Source organism: Emydura macquarii, unplaced genomic scaffold (assembly GCF_026122565.2).
Source record: "Emydura macquarii macquarii isolate MOO-44397 ecotype Brisbane River unplaced genomic scaffold, CSIRO-AGI_Emac_v2 contig_2795, whole genome shotgun sequence".
NCBI lineage: Eukaryota > Metazoa > Chordata > Testudines > Chelidae > Emydura > Emydura macquarii.
Genome location: NW_027132932.1, coordinates 284,140 through 302,018, shown reverse-complemented (window position 1 = coordinate 302,018; position 17,879 = coordinate 284,140). Strand labels below are relative to the sequence as shown.

Genomic DNA, 17,879 nt, shown 5'->3' with positions numbered 1-17,879 from the left:
TCCACATGTGTGACTGACTGATCAGCAGTGTCAGTGAGGGGCTGACAATCTGGCCCTTCAGAAAAATTCAGTTTTAGGGTGGCATTTTCAGAAGTGCTCAGGTTTGGTCAAAGTCTGCTGCCGCTGATGTTGATGGCAGCTTTACCTATAAGAGCAGGTTAGGGCAGTTCTGAGTATGTTTAAAAATGCCATTCTTGAATGGGCAGAACCTGGCAGCAGCAGTCAGGCTCAGATACAGCATCTGACAGTATTTGTAGGTTTTTTTGTGCATGACTTGACTTCAAGCTGTGACCATACTCCACAGGGAGCTGCTGTTGTAGATTCCCCTGTTTAAAACTCATAAGGGTTCCTCACAGGTTTAGATTATACCAATGTCTCAGTAGCTACTTCTGTAGGAATCAGAGGTTGAGACAGAGAGAGTAAGTGAAATACAAATGAGAAATTTTGTGAAATATCAGCTCGATTCCTTCAAATAAAATGTGTGTGTGAAAAACTAACATCACCCCTGAGGTGGGGAGCCGAGCCTGTCTTAAAGCATTTTTAGACTTTCAGAGTTTTGTTTGTTCAGTTCTGAGAGGGAATGATTCCTGCTAGACCATGTCCCACCAAAAATACTACATAAGGCTCTCCCTGCCCTTACTGAAAATACATCCCTTGCCCCACCCCCCTCAGGTAAAATTTAATAGAAAATGATAACCTTCTTATAGATTTTTTTTTCAGTAATCCTACACACTTTAAATGATATGTTTTCTTCTATAGATTTCTTTAGTACAGCGGTTCTCAACCTTTTTTTCCCCCGAGTACCACTCGGGCCAGGTACAGTCAGGTCAAGTACCACTTGACCTGACTGTGCCTGACCCGAGTACCACTCGGGGGGAAAAAAGGGGGGGGGGGGGGGCCCACTTGTGGCGGCGCGGTTTCGCGGCGGCGGGGAGAGACTTGCGGTGGCTTACAGGGGGAAACAATACCCGCCACCGAAATCCTTCCACCGTTTGTCCATTTTCGGCGGCACAGTTTCACAGGGACGGGTGGGAGGGCACTTCCGGTGGCGGATTCGGCAGTGCAGTTCGGCTCGCGTACCACCCAGCCTTCTCGTGAGAACCGCTGCTTTAGTATGATTGACAAAAACCTATATGAAGGACATCATTTGTTAAATTTTATGTTTTTAGGGTAATTTCTCTAGACTCCTATTAAATGTCTCAAGAAACCTTAAGAAATTGCCTTTAGCTTTATTAAATTCTGTAGTACTTTCCCTGTGCAGTGTCTCACTTTTCTCTCCTCTTACACTCTGCTTTCACTGCTGGCTCCATTCTTCCCACCTATCCACCCACTGCTCTTTCATTCGTCTAAAGGGGCAGAAGAAATTGCAGTAAAAATAAACCATTTTAGTTTCACCCACTACCCTTGATGGCTTGTGGGGGAGAGAGACTATATAGCTGTTCAGCACACAGTGGATGGATTTGTGCAGCCAGCGAGAGCAGTAGAAATGAAAGGTGTTTCACAAACTCTACAGTGTGTGGTGGAAGGGGGAACTGGAATAATGTGTGATGGGAATCGGCAGTGGGAGATGGGGGTCAAAGGAGGATTAGATGAACCCCAATCTGCTGGGAAAGGAAGAAATTCCCAGAAGCAGGACTCACTCTTAAATCTAGGCAGGTAGACTAGAAAGACTGCCATGTGTACAATGTCTGTGTGTAATCCCAGTCTTTCAAAAGCTAAAAAACCAAATCTAAATTTTTTATAATATGAGTCTTTCTACCATTTAGTTGGTGTGGCTTTTACACCCCTGAAATTGCCCTTTTGCACTTTCTGGTTTTATGACTGTCTCCTTCCACTCCTTACAGTAAAACCTGTCTCGTGACCATCCAGAGAACCAGCAAAAGTTCAGATGCTTAGTAAAGTGGGGCTGGATTCAGTTGATGTAGCTGTTGTCTAAGTTGCGTGCTAGTAGGTTGGTGTAAGTTATTGCCAAGGATACAGTAAAATGTGTAGGGAATGTAGAAAGGAAAAACAACCAACAAGAGAGTGTAAAAAGTTAAGATAAAATGACTGGTCTCTAGCACAAAGATATTGCAAATAATTGTAAGAAGGCAGACAATAAAAGGAGTCAGCTCTGCTTTATCTTGCAATGCATTGATCTTTGGTTATCCTGGAATGGCCCTTGCTTTGGCCTGTTGAACAACACCAAATTCCTGCTGTATAATGTATAATGTAAATTGACCAGTGACCCAGGGACTTAAATACAGCTCAGGCAAAATTGTACTATGGACCTTGGAGATAGCTTAATGTGGCCTTTTAAGAGAGGGGGCAGCTGCTTTTTGGAAGTTTTCTTGACTGCTAATTACACTGCAGCAGGACGTAACTAAACCTGCCTGTCTACCTACCACTGTAATACCAGTGACCTCTCTGGCTGACCATCGACCAAAGTTGCCACCGTCAGATCGATTTCTCTGGATCGACTGAGCGGTCAGTGCAGACCTGCTCAGTCGATCCAGAAATCGACGTACTAAGACCACCTTTGCAAGTGGCGCAGTGCAGTGAAGACAGCACGCAGAAGAGGAGCCCAGAAGTCGACAGGAGTTACGCAAGTTTTTTGCGTAACTCCCGTCGACTGCAGCCGAATCCCTCAGGTAAGTGTAGACAGGGTCTGAATGGAGGAAGATGTTGTATAAACATGTTTGCAATAAACATTTGAAACAGGACTGTCCAAGATCTTCCTTTTTAAGGATGCTGTATATCCTTAACTCAGATTTTTTTGGTTGTGAGATGAATCATCATCCGTATGTGCTTTTAATGTAGCTTTTAGCTGTAAGTTTCTGCTGAATTCAAAGCTCTTTGATTTGAATGAAGAGGCATCTGAATAGCAGTACAAAATAGCTAAGTGACACATTGTTATACTGCTGTAATTTGTGTATCCTCATTGGTAGTACAGCATGTTTCCTACTGATAGAGAATATTCACTCACTTTGTCATAGAAATGTAGGTTAAGAAGGCATGTCCAGAAGTCATCTAATCCATCCACCTGTGCTGAGGCAGAACCAAATATATCTACGCCATCCCTGACAGATGTTTGTCTAACCTGTTCTTAGAAACCTCCAATGGCAGTTTACCAAGGACAGTTGTGGAATATCTGTTCCAGAGCTAACTATTCTTTTAGCTAGAAAGTTTTTTCATTTCTTAATATCTAACCTAAATCTCCCTTGCTGCAAACAAAGCCAGTTACTTCTTGTCCTTACCTGGGAGGACCTGGAGAACACTTGGTCACTATCCCCTCTATAACCAGCCTTAACATTTTTAAAGACTGTTATCAGGTCCCCTCTCAGTCCTCCTTTCTCAAGACTGAACATGGATTTTTTAACCTTTCCTCATAGGTCAGGTTTTCTAAGCCTTTTATTGCTTTCCTCTGGACTCTGTCCAATTTGATCACCTCTTTCTTAAAGCGTGGTACCCAGAAATAGATATAATACTCCCAGCTGGGACCTCACCAGTGCCAAACTGAGCGGGGACAATGACATCCCATGTCTTGCGTACAACACTCCTGTTAACACATCCCAGGATAACATTTGGCTTTTTACCACAGTATCACCCTGCTGACTTGTGTTCAATTTGTGATCCCCTATAACACCAGCTCTCTTTCTGCAATATTGCTAGACAGTTCTTCCCTGTTTGTGCATTTGATTTTTTTTCCTTTCTTAGTGAAGGAAACATGAAGCCTCTTGCGGGCCTGAGAATCACTACAGAATGCCTAAACTGGGGATCAGTGAAGACTTGAGGTTGGATAGGTGTTGTCTTTTTGAGTATGAATCAGAAGGTGAGAACGTATATTTTAGAGAGGCTGAATATCTGGACTTGAGAAGATTGGGAGTTACAGTAAAGACAAAAGGGGGTGAAAATCTAAGTAAGCCCTTTTTGGCAAAGCTCACGTGGAGATGTTTTGGGTCTGAATGTAATAGGGTTTACAGACATGTGGCAGTCCAGAAAATGGGAACAGAAACGAACCTCTGTATTCCTAATGGGAGCCTAGTGAAGTTAGGTGTCATAAATGAGATGGGAAGTTGAGCTTGATGATACCCTTATGTGACAATTAGTGTCCAGACACCCCAAAGGGAAAACAAAGAGCTTAACACCCACCCCACACACACAAATAATTAGTAAAGCCAACTGATTGCATACTAAGTTATTGTACTACAAAATGTTATCCAGCAAGGTCTCTCATGAAAGCTTGTAATGTTCTAAACGTAGTAATCATGAGATACGTAGACAGTGTATGTATTTGTGTGTATATATAGAAAACTGCTCATAAATGGTGGTGCAGCTTCCATTCCATGTCATGCAGGGAAGGGCACCTTCTAAACTAGTTGTCTACATGAAACTGACTTCGAATAATTATCCATTGTCCGGCCCAGGAAAAGACAATTATGGACAATTAGATAGTGAAATGACACTGAGACAACTCAGAATTGAAAAGAAATATCCTGACTCTCCAACATCAAGTCTGGAGGCAATTTCCCCTCTCTGATTAACCAAGAGTCACTGTGGACTTAGCAGACAGGAGGGAGGGGGGAGAAAAAAGCTTTTTAAAAGCTGGTTTGGAACTGAGTTCTTTTCTTTTTTTTTTATCCAGAACTTGGGGGACAGCTCGAGGTGGGATGCTGTCTGTGAACGCTGGATCCCTCCTATAGCTAGAGGGTATGCTCCGAATCTGTTCTAAGGCAATAGGTAACTCTGATTAGAAAAGGGATTTTATCTCATATGAAAGTGTAAAGGCTGAAGTTTTCTCTTTTTATTTTCTGTGTAATTTGCCTGTGTTTGCTTTCCCTTACTATTTCATCTTGGAATCTGTGGTTTTCCTTTTAAAAAAACGTTCGTTTTTATCCCAAGCAGGTCTCTGACGTGCAGACTGTGTGGAATGTGTGTGCACCAAAGTGAGGTGCTAACTGGGGAGGCTGGTTTCACACCTTCAGGGGCGATGAACCAGAGGGGATCAATCCGAGTGTCTGGTCATTAAGAACTCGAGGAGGATGTATCTACGAAAACCCAGAACTGGAAGGGCTGTTGGTGTCACCCTGCAAGATGTAACTAGGCTGGCGAGAGATTGGGTGAAACCTTATGCTTGTGGGCAGGCTGCTGATGTCAGGGAATTGAACCATAGCTGCCAAGCACAAAGACCCCTGAAGTTACAGGGCAGGCAGAGACAGAACCCATTAGTGGTCTGGGTGGACCTCAGAAGTCACACCTTAATTCACATCAGGGAATTACCTATTTTGGATCTACTGAATGAAGGATGTTGTGATGAGGTAAATAACTATTAGCATGGGATGTGTGGAAACGGGTTGTGTTGCAGTATAATTCACTTATATGTTGGGTATCGTGTATTTTTTTTTTTCTAATTGAGAGATCTTAGAATTAAGTACATTTGATTTTAGAATAAACAGGAGCAGGTATAATCTAACATCTTAGTATCAGGGTGGTAGAGGAGGGTGTTGTGGGCTACAGAAAGGTTTATTTGTCATGGCTGGGGTGAAACCAGGAGGATGAGAGGATTAGGATCTCAGTGAATTGTGCTGAGCTGGAGGCTGTGATCATTTGATCTCAATTCCACATTGGATACAAGGAAGCTAAGGCAGGAAAGTCACATTGGAGGAGAAATAATTATGTCCATAGTGATATAGGCATGAGCCAGACTGAGAATATTGAAGAGGGCTATGTGGGGAGAACTTAAACCAGGCTTGTGTTCAGAAAGGGAAGACTGCACAGAGGAGTCAGAGGGGACTTTTGAGAGAGGTGTGAAGCACTGAAGGCATTTGGGAATGTACCAGTGAGCAGGTGGTTAATTTTCCTGGGATACAGGAGGTGAGGTTTGAAAGAGAATAGGATGAAGCTATGAGGGGCTTTTATCATCCGACAGAGCCTTGTGGCAGACAGATATTGGAAGGACAGGAAGATTGTGGGTGATAGTTCCTTGAAGTGATGTAGCTGACATGAATGGAAGTAATAAGGGGTCAGATTCATTGATACGCCCTAGGCCTGCTGTGTGCTTATCTGGCATAAGAATGGCCATACTGGATCAGACCAGCGGTCCATCTAACCCAGTATCCTGTCTTCCAACAGTGGCCAATGCCAGGTGCAGCCACTCTTGAAAGCAGCCGTAAATCTGAGTTAACTGGTCAGTGAAATGAGTGATGCGAAATAGCAGGAAACCCAGAGTGGCTCAAAGCAGCTGGAGCACGTCAGTGGCCCTGGTCCATTGAGTTCACTGACCACAAGAGTAGAGGAAGAAGCTTATTGTGTTAGAGGCAGCCAGGGTGACTAGAGCTCTTGGAATTGTGGTCAGATTAGGCCAAATGCTCTGCTGGTGTAAATTTGCACCACTCCAGTGAAGCGAAGGGAACTGGACCAGCTTACACCAACAAAAATTTGGCTCATGGTAGTGGTGGTTAGCATCCCCTAGAAGGGTCTTACCTAAAAGCTGAGATGTATCTACCTTAGCTACTTATATGTCCCCCATCAGCCTAATATCTCAGTGCCTCTCAGTCTATAATGCAGTTATCCTCACAACAAACGCCTGTGAAATAAGGCAGTGTTATTACCCCCATTTTACAGAAGAGGTCCTGAAAGGCTAAGTGACTTGCCCAGGGTCACATAGGAAGTCTTGTGTCAGAAGAGAGAATTGAACCCAGATCATCGCAGTCCTACATATGCTCCCTCACCCGCTGGACCATCCATCCTCCTTCTTTACATATGCCTATGCTGCCCTCAGGGGCTGTGTTTGCAGCTCCAGTACCTATGCCAGAGTTAGCGTTCATCTAGCTAGCTTGGGTCCCGAGCAGTGAAGCTGGGGCACCACGGGCTTCATCTTGGGTTTCAGCATGGGCCAGCTCCGCAAGTCATTATTTGGGGTTCCAGGCCAGCTTGTACCGCCCACCCTAAAGCATGCATTGCCATGGCGTCAACTGCTCCTTGACCTGAGCCAGTCAAATTGCAGTTCGAGAAGACATTCGCAAACTAGCTTTAATCACACCTTGTAATTGCACTGTAGACCTACTCTATGTTGTGTAATGGAGACCTGGGAATCCTTGCTGCTTGTCAAGGCACTGACTGACTATAGGATGGCCCTAGAATGGTGGTTGTATCAGGGAAACAGTGAAGAGAAAAAGAAAGCAATGGTATTTACAGAGGCAGGGTGGTTTAAGAACAGAACTGGACATGTTTGTGAAGGAGGGAATCATTTATGGGGATTTTCTTGCAATACCTGGGCAAAGTAAAGAATTATAGAGTATTTTAAGCTGGGTGGAAGTGATGGATGAAGGGAAGGAGCAAAGTCTGTGGATGTTTGCAGTGTTGTTGTAGCTGTGTTGGTCCCAGGATATTAGAGGTGGGTGAGTTAGTATCTTTTATTGGACAAACTTCTGTTGTCTCTTTCACCAGCAGAAATTGATCCATTAAAAGATCAACTCACCCACCTTGTCTGTCTACGTCTATGAAAGTAGCTGAGGGTGAAGTTGAGGAAATTTTAAAAGGAACCGGTATCACAATGAAGGTTTGTTGCTGACAGATGTTTGTTGATCTCTCCAGTGATGATTATTTTCAAGCAGCAAAAGGCAGTTTATGCAAAAATAAAATATGAACTCCTGATATTAATATCACCCTAGTAATTCTGTTGCCTACTTCTGGCAAGAAAGATCTTTTAGCTATTTTATTTCAGTCCAGACATAAAAATGTGTGAAAATCAGAAAGGCTGCAGGCCGATGACTCAAACTTGTAATATCCGAATAGTGATACACATTCTCCACCCCACGCAGGAAAAAAGTAGACAAGGAAAGACTAGGAGGCTTTTTCCCCTGAATGCCTTTGCCATGCCCTCATTCAGGATACATAAAGTGGGACTTCTGAGGACACTGATTCTTTTTAGTGGCAGTGCATCTAGAAAAGCTAATTCAGCAAGACGGAAGGACCAGTCACCAGGAAGAATTCGTGTTAGGCCTGTGGATCTGTACAGGCTAAACCCACCGTTAAGAGACCCATTGAAGAGGCAGTTTTCCTGTTCTGAAATGTGATGGTTCACTCTTCCAGCCAGTGCCCACTGTCAGATTTGGGGGATGGATCTTAGGTCAACAGTTGATTGCCAGATCCTGCTCCCCTTGAAATAGTGCTTAGCAACAGATCTGCATTGGACGGTTCCCAAGAGGAAGGAATGAAATCTTGTTTGAGGCTGACAGTTTTTTTGTCTTGCCTTTAAGTGGGCTAAAATACATGCACAGTAGTAACAGTCCACCTAGAAGGGACATGCATGTTAAAAGTCACTGGGATAGCTGTGATGTGAATGGGAGCAGAATATGGCTTGAATCGTTTGAGCAGATGTACCCGCTCTGCTTTGGTGCCTGGGAACACAAACTGGGTAATGTGCCAAATACCTATTTATGTTGAACTCCAGATCATTATAATTAGGATTTAAAGCCTTAGTGTTAAACTAAGGGCTTGTCTACACTTAAAACTTACTGTCACAGCTGTAAAAATGCTTGTGTACCCACGTTATGTTGATGGGCGAGAGCTCTCCTGCCAACATAATAAAACCACCTAAATAAGTGGTGGTAGCTATGTTGGCGGGAGATATTCTCCCGCTGACATAGCAGAGTCCACACTAGCTCGCTTATGCTGGCAAAACATATGTCACTCAAGGGGGTGGGGTTTTTTTTTTTTCCACATCCCTGAGTGAGAGAGTTTTGCCGGCATAAGTGCTAGAATAGACCAGGCCTAATAGAAATGAGTGAAAGGAGACAGTCATCTCACCTTCCCCAATGGAGCCTGACCCAGATGCCCAAATAAAGGTCTGAAAGCATTGAACAACCGAAATTTGAGAACTTGTTTTGAAAATATGCAATAGACTTAAAACACCGGAAACTAATTATTTGTTCACTCTTAGAAGTGATTTGCTTGGGGAGCCTTAATGGCCTGCCCTGCCTGCTGGTCGTGCAGGACCATGCAAAAGTCCAGTTTTGATTAAAAAATTGCTTTCCACAATTCTTTCTTTTTAAACACAGGTTTAAAAATTAGATTTTTTTGTTTAAAATCTTTGCAGTAATTTGCTAAAAACAAAGCAGGAATCCCATATGATGCTTGGTTTATGCCCCTTTAAATCTTAAAGCGGTATTTGTGTAGTGGACATGAATGCCATCACTCATCCTAGTCTCTTTGTAAACCTATCTGTGCCCCATGTCATTGTGTGAGAGTAGAGCTGGTCAGGAATTTTTTAACAAAATGTTTTTTATTGGAAAATGCTGATTTGTCAAAATTGAAAGAGAGAGAGAGAGAGTGTGTGTGTGTGTGTGTGTGTGTGTAAAATAACTTCTCAGTTCTAGGTTGGAATATCCAAATTTGGCCGAGTGGGGACTTGAGCCTGCGTCTCCCACATCCCCAGTGATGCCCAAACCACTAGATTATTGGCTAGTCTCTCTCTACGCCCACTCCCATCTCTTGATCCACAACAGGGAAATTTAAAACAATGTGAACCACTTTAGCAGGATGGATAACCATTTCCTGCCCAGTTTCCATTCAGAGTTGAGGAGGGGACATGGTATAACTGGAGTGGAGGGAAGAGGGGGTGCATTGTGTTGATATTACAGCAAACTACATCTGATCTGGGACTAGGCCTGTTGTCTGGTTTGGTGGAACCATCATTTACTGCCACACCGATGGGTCAGGTTCTGGGGCTGGTGAGGGTCAGAATGCTGGACAGGCAGCAGTCGGAGTTGCTGGGGGGAGCAGAGGACACCTTATTACTTCCCAGTGAATTGTATTTTTTGTGTCGTCTCCCAGAATTGACCTCGTGTTGCCAAGATGCAGGAATGTCAACCTAGAGCATAGTCCCACACTCCTCCCTTCTCTTCTGAATGGTCCTTACTTGATTAGCCTTATTCAAGCCACTGGGTTTGCTCATATGGATAAGGATATTTTTCAGGTTTAGGCCCTAAATGTGGAACTGGGGTGGGGGGGGGAAGATCCTGGAGGAAATCCCTTCCAGTATTTCTCATACCTGCAAAGCCCCATCAGTCTGATCCCATCTGATTAAGTAATCTGAATTAACTATTTCATTAGGAGTATTGTAACGAACCGCACTTATACAAATGAGTGCATGATGGACGCTTATCAAAATAACCACAAGAGTTGTGGTTTTAAAATTCTGCAGTGCAAAAAGCAGTGAGCTCTTGCAGCCTCATTTGTGTGCATGGCTTCTGCTTTTCAGCATTTGTAAGTCTCATCTGTGGTCTTGTCTGCATAAATTACATTTTAAGATGCAGAACATGCAGAACTGGCAATATGGCAACATAAAAGGGGGATTGTATCTGCTCGCAATAAATGAGGGAAGATGAGTCCCTATGTTTAAAAGTTAGTTGTTGGCCTACTTAGCAACAGTGTAAAGACTGTTTATACTAGGATCAGAGATGAATATCATTGGAGCTAATATATTCATCTGAGTACGCTGACAGTCTTAAACGCTGGGCTTAACCCAAACTTGCTTCCTAAATTTAGTTTTGTAACAGATTTCATTTATCCAAGCAAGCTGAGCTCAGCATCTGGTTTATCAGGGGAGTCCTAACTTTAGCAATCATTTTCAGATTGGCGAATTGAGTCACAACGTGGTTCAGTGACTTGGTCCTTCTTGTTAGATCACATCTGTGTCCTAATCAACAGCCAGGAAGACTTTCCACCCATTGTTCTCTTTGAGTAATAAAAGGTTGCATTAGTTTTGTTAAAATGTTAAATCTTCTGGTTTCACCTATTGCAGTGTCGCTCTGTGAGTACCACTCTGCATGTCTAAACTCTCTTACTGAACATGTGCATCTTCCATGTGCCACTTTGGGATATTTATCCCAAGTCTCCATCAAAAGCAAGCCAAACCTGAAGTACGAGACTTCTACTCTAAGACTGAAGAAGGAAGAAAGCTGCCATCTGTCTGCATGTAGCAACTTTGGCAAACATTTGTCCTATGGTCTGTGTTTATACATACATCTTTTTAACCCAGATTTAAGCATGTTTTTTCCAAAGCACATTGAAGTTATGCTTTCCTGGTTAGCGTGAAATATCTCATTATCTGTTTGTTTGCACATGTTGTTGTTCAGTGATTTTCATTGCTATTTTTGAAATATTTTCAAGCTAAAGTAATAATCCCTGCCTATAAAAAACAGTTAGCTTTTCAGTTAGCTTTGAGACTTTTTGTCTTCACTGAAACGTCCGTTGAAGAACTTATCCACTTAAAACTTGAAGAACTAATTCCTTGATCAAACTTATTTATACCAAATATTAACAAACATGTTTTGCTTTTGGGGCCCAAATTCTGCTGTAATTTAAATCAGTGTAAATCTGGAGTAGCTCCCTTGACTTTAACCCTTATTGAGGGGGGGAAGCAATTGGAGGAAATTATTTCAGTGCCCTGGATTAATGAGGCACATCTATCATTTGTTTCCAAGATTTGGTAACCTGGGGTTCTTGATGGATCTCATGCTGCTACTGGATTCTCAGATTGCAACAGTGGTCAAGCGCACTTCATATTATCAGCATCTACAAGCAGGTTCTGCCCTTTCCTTTTGGATGCAGACCTCTCCAACCAATTCATACTTTTGCCACCCCAAGATTACATTGTTGCCGTGCTTTCTACATGGGGCAACACCTTTAAACCGTTCAGAAATTGCAGCTTGAGAAGCCTCTTTAAGTGATGTTCCTCCCACCGCCTTTCCCTTCAACGGCCGCTCTCCTTTCACTTTTCTTTCAGTCAGCTGCCCCACCCCCAATTTTATTTATTTAATTTTGTGGCACTAACATGACTGTTTTCTACCTCTTTCCCACTGGGGTCTGTCTGGTCTAGTCACATTGCAAGCTCTTCGGGGCAGGGATTATCTACTGCTTGGTGTTGTGCAGTGCCTGGCCATCCTTGACTGGTTCCTAGGCACTATTCTAAAACTTGATTAGTAATAATAAATAGGTGGGAACAGTGGCAGAGCATTGCCCTTGGTTTTGAAACATGCTTCCCTCCTTGGTCCTCCAGCACCTGGGTTTGGTGATACAAGCCCCGCCTGTTTTCTGAGGGAGGAGATGTGATTGAGGTGATGTCTTTAGGTGTGGGTGGGTTGGTTGGTTGGGATGGCTTGAGATGGCGTAGATTAATGGTGCTTGGGAGGTTGTTTTGAGAGGTGTTTTTCATTTTTAAGATGTCTGGGTGCCTGCCTGTCTAGGTATTTGTCCTCATCACCAGAGTATCTGAGTACAGGCTCCCTCTTTGGGTGTTTTTATAAAGTATGTTTTTACATGAGCCCGATAATGAGCCTGGAGTCTGAGAGGAGGAGTTACATTTAAACAAATACAACCGTGGTGAGGAGCAGTCAAAATTAAGCCAGTTGGAATCATTGCTTGTGCTGTCCTTTAGTTAAGTAAGATCGAATATTACTGGTGGAAACATTTATTTCAGAGACCAATGCTTACAGAAGGCTTAGACCTTGCTGCATTGTTGCCAGAAGTCCTCTGTGGGCATGCTCATCGCAAGTGTCCAGAATTGTTGGTGGTGGTCAAGCTCAGCGCTCTTCTCTGCATTTCTGACAATGTGTTGATGTGGTGGTCTTACCGTGAGTGCAGCACCCAAGTACGGTAGCTGTAGAAATGCTTTGCTTGCTGTTTCCTGGAAAGAAATTACTAGGGGAAGAAGGATATTCTCTCACTGCTTATTAGGTCACCATTTCCTTTTTATGACGACTTGCCATTACACAGCATATTTCATCCAAATAGATAGTACCATTTACCAGTCTGTTCTGAAGAATTATTTCACTCACTGGTGATGTGAAGTCACCTGCAGGATAAAACATGGCTCAAGAGTGCACGAGTTAGAGCAGGAGTGAAAAATATAATTTCCATGGGATTTTCAACTGGAAATGTTAAGTAGACCAACTATAAGTACCCAATGGGAATTCTGACATCCATTTGGGGTCCACATCCCATGGTCTGGGAGGAAGCACTATAGGACATTAAATGACCATGATTAGTTTTACATTTCACCTGAAAGGCAACAATATCCCCAATAACTCCATGATACTGTGTTGGGGTCGGGGTCATTACTGATTCAGAGGGGAAGCATGCTGACTACTAAATCACTAACAAAACTTTTTGCAGCTACTGGATTTTTCTGTTGATCTCTTGTTCAAGTGCTCTGGGCACCTAGCCCTGCTTAGCTTTGAGACCACAGCTGAAGGTGGCTGGCTGCAGGGTTACGCAGTTCTGCACTAGGCTAAAGTTTCTTATGTTGTATTTATCCCAATTTATACTGTACACAAGCTCTTTACATGGCTCATGGAAATGGAGAGTCCTTTGAAAACGCTGGCTATATCAAATAAGGAATTTTGCAGTAAAACCTAGTAAAGAAGCTCATTTTGCTGCTGCTTTCGACACAGCACCCTCTAAGTAAGGCCGTTCCAGGAAACCAAAGATCTGTAAAGTTGTGCCAAGGAGATTCCCTTTGTGTGCTTTATTGGAATAAGTGCAACACCCATATAACCTTTGAAGAGGGCAAAGTGACATAATTTTAGGGAGTGGTGAAGTGGAACCATATGATTTAGGAAAAGTGAGCTCCTGAGTATGACACATTTTCAGGCTTTCACCTGAGAATTAAATCCTGTAGCAGGTTAAGGACAAATTCCCCTGGTCACCTTACATTGATTTATTGTCTCATGCACTTGATCATTATGATTTCAAATGGGAAGTCTTATTTCTAATTGAAGGAGGTTTTGGTTTTTTCTTTTATTTACATGTCACTTCTTGGGCATAACAATCTCTTAACAACCTTAAGAAAACAATCTTGGGCCAGATTTACAAAGGTATTTAGGCACCCAAATATGCAGAAAGGTGCCTAGTGGGATTTTCATTAGCACTTAAGTAGGCTAGGTGCCTAACTCCCATTGATTTCAGTACCTTTATAATCTGACTCTCACTCAGGTGATGTATTAAGCCCAGGTAGGTTTATGCAGAGGGGCAGTTGCATTTTTCAGCTTCAAATGCTGCTTTGTCTTCTGCAGGCTCCTGCTTCTGGGTAGCTGTGTTGGGTGGAAATGTGGTGGGAATCGTGGCTGCAAGAGGCAACGAGGAAGAGAACACCGTGGAGCTGCGCCGCATGTCCGTAGATTCCAACTTCCGTGGTAAAGGGATTGCCAAGGCCCTGGGCCGCAAAGTGCTGGAGTTTGCCATGCTCAACAACTATTCCTCCATTGTATTGGGAACCACAGCTGTCAAGATGGCAGCCCACAAGCTGTATGAGTCCTTAGGATTCAAACACGTGGGCGTCATTGAACACTACACCCTCCCTGGGATGACGCATTCCATTCTAGAGAGAATGTTTTTCCAGCTTCGCTACCACCGCTACTGCCTGCAGCTGCGCGAAGAATAAAAACAAAAGCAAAAAAAAAAAAAGTGATTTTTTTCCCCTCCCTCCAAAATTGCCCTGATGTTTTTTTCATTTTTTTGTTTTGTTTGTTTCATTGTCTCATTTCATTTTTAATTTGCTTTGTACAGCTTGGTTGTACAAAATAAGGATCCTTCCTCGCATGCTGTAGGGTGGTGGTGCTGAGGCTGGAAGTACTGCTCTCCTAACGCATACAGTATTATTGACCTGGCAGGTCAGAGTGGACCTACCGCCCCTTGTTCCAATCTTACCCAGGTACCTCCATAAAGCACAGAAACTTACAAACATAACAAACAGTACCACTGGTCTGGTGTACATAGTATTTTTTTTTCCAAATGTAAGATAACGTAGTGATGGCATTCATACTACAGTAAGTGCAGAAATATTACTTGAATGCATTTCTCAGTATTTCCTGCACCAGTAAGTAGAATATGCATTCATCTTACTATAAATTACTGGTTGATAGTTTTCAAAGAAAATGTGAAAAAACGCTTGCTACAATGCATGAAGAGGAAGTGTGCACGCACTCAAACACACAGCACTGCCATGAAGGCACTGGTGTTGCACTTTTTTTGGATGTGCCTCATTCTGCCAAATATCTGAAAGAACCTTGGTGCATCCAGTAACCATGACTTTTTCTCCATTCTCATTTTCCTTCCTAAGCCAGCAAACAGACTTGAACCATTTGAACTCTGAGCCCCATTGTAACATATTGTAAAATAAGATCAAACCTTAATATCTCCTGCTCTGTTCTATATCCATGCATACCCTGCAGTCCTGGGCCAGACTTCCGCATGTGCATTGGAGTTACTCTTTGCTGCCTTCTGTTTGTTTTTTCTTTTAATTTTTTTTTTTATTTTATATTTTAATTTTGGCTTTTGCTGAATGGTGTCATTGAAGCATAATGGAGGCTGCAGTTCCTATGGCAACACATTTGCACATTAATGTGAGCACCAAATCTAAACACTTCAGACAAGCAATGTGTGACAGATAATTGCATTTTGGGGGGGAGCATACGTATTATCTTAACCAGCTGCTTGTTTAATAATTGTAGGTGGCCTCACTGCAGCCTTCTGTAAAAGGTAACTAACTGCTTTAATGATGTCAGATTTGTGAATTGTACAATGCAAAAAACAATGCAAAGCAGATTCGGCATGTATCTGTACCTAATATATATGTACAGTGCCTGCCAACAAAAGAATAACCAAGACTACAGCTTCTTTTAGCCTGAAATACCAATTTTTATAACTTATTTAAACAAATAACAACTTTGCATGAATTGTGTCTTGGGGAAAAATCAGTAAGTTTTAATTTTTAAAATGTGGTATCAGAAATATTAAAACCATTTCTGGCTGCACTTAATTTAGGGTGGGTGGTGGGATTTAGCTATCTTATTAAATTTAAAGGGAAACCTCCTTTAACTTAGTTCCTGGAAAAAAGTTACTATTCTATGAAGTATTAATGTGTGAAATACCATGATGAACCATATTTGTATTTCATAACCATATTCGTTATGAAATATCAGGACGAAACTGAAAAGGGACCGAACGTATGTTACTAACACTTAAATTATAGTAGGCACAACAAAGTAGGAGAGTTTCAGAGGAGAGGTGAAAGTTAACACGGGGAACACGTATATCCTTGTCAAATCAAATAGTGGAGACAAGTAAGAAGGGCACTAGAAAGGAAGACCAGGTAGAAGGCTTGACTAGTAAGAAATGGGACAGAACATCATGTGAATGATATTGTGATGTGGAAACCAAAAAGCTAGCCTTTCGCTTCAAACTGATCCCGATTCCTACTTTTACACTGATGAATCTCAGTGCTGGAAAGACCCTCAGAGTTCCTGAGTTCCTAACTGGCTGGTATCCCATGGTACTGGCCTGTTAGACAGCAGACCCAAACTCAGGAGTGCCCTAGTAATTCCTGTGGGTGCATCTTCATGGGTACTTCTTTCAGTAGGGAGGAAGCCTGCATATGCTTAGCAAGTGTAAGGGGAAAGGCAGCTTTCACAGTAGAGAAATTGGAGCCTAATGAAAGGGTGTGAGGTTAGTCTCCTGAGACCAGCCAGTTCATTCATTGTCTGCTCTTGCTTCTAGCTGGCAGGGAGGAGAACAGATTCCAGACTCCATATGCAATACCAAATCAAGGAGTGAGCCAGGGGGTAGGTGCAACACATCCTAGTTTCCAGGTCAGAAGATTTTGTCATTTTACTCTCAGCAATTTACACGCTCAGCCCTGGATTTCTACCTGCTGCAATCTATACCATGCATAAAATAGCAGGGTATATTGTCCCAGTAATAAAGGCGAAAATAGATAATAGATGGCACTATTTCAAGAGACCAAGAGCTTAATTAACACAATTTCTTTGCGGGCTACTATATATTTTTAAAAGTCTTTCTATGCTGTACATTTCTCCTGAAACTGAGGGTAGGGGTTTTTGTATAGTGTACAGAAATGGGCATAATATTTTTTTGCTGCTTTCAGTGATTTATTAACCTGAGTAAAAATAGACAATTATAAAGTGTTAGTAAAAGTGAAAGAAAAAAAGTTTGTGCCTTTTTTAGTTTTTTTTTTCTGTTGCTGTAGTGTCACTGCACTAAAACCTTTCCAGATAATGAAAATAACTAGTCCCTTAATGAAGGGGGAAATACATAAAGCTAATTGTTGTTTTTTTTTAACTGGGGTGTCTAATTAAAAGAATGTTCTTGTTTTTATTTGATACTGTGCCTTTGTAATATGCCTCATTCATATATGTGATAAGCCAAAACTGGTTCAAATACCCACAGACACAGAAGCACCGTTTAGTCGCCAACTTTCTTTATTTAAAAAAAAAAAAAAGTTAAAGTGGAACATTATTATTGGTGCCTCTCTGACCATGACACCTTTTGACTTGTATAAGCAAGAAATGCTTTTAAAAATACGCAACTTGGAAGGTGTTATGGGATCTCCGTTTTAGTTCTAAACATATGGGCAGGGCACCAAAGTTGTAATGACATGAACAAGAAGCTGCCTGTCAGATTTCTTGTTGTGCAAATTTATTTCTCTTCATGCCTTTGTGAAGTCACTCCTTTGTCACATATGCATTTGAATATTTAGTTTGGAGGGAACACCAGGACAGGAGCCATTGCTGTCTGCCCTGCGCTCTGGCTTTGTTTCTGAAGGGAAGGTGTGGCTTGCTGAATGTCTTGCTATCATTTTGCTAAACCTGAGTAGATGGTAGAACACTAATCTAAGCCCTGTCTGTGCTGGCACTGGGAACTCTCCAACTGCTACAGTAACTCCACCTCTGGTAGCAGGAGTGAGTGTGCCAATGCTAGTGTAGACAGGCTCAGGTATCTTGGCTGCTGTTGGCTAGATCTCCTTGGAGGTTAAAAACACCAGGACAGGTGGTTCCATCTTAGTTGTTGGATCTTCATTTTTGGGGAAACTTTTTCCC

General features: G+C 42.4%; 1 protein-coding gene across 1 annotated transcript in view; it reads left to right on the top strand.

The window, feature by feature from the left end:
• The window catches only part of NAT8L (N-acetyltransferase 8 like), a 42,259-nt gene extending 26,544 nt beyond the window's left edge, over positions 1-15,715 (top strand). Inside the window, exon 3 of the mRNA XM_067567612.1 lies at positions 14,058-15,715. Coding sequence (XP_067423713.1) covers positions 14,058-14,425 — 368 coding nt within the window. The 3' untranslated portion in view covers positions 14,426-15,715. The remainder of the gene's footprint in view (positions 1-14,057) is intronic.
• Positions 15,716-17,879: the final 2,164 nt, after the last annotated feature.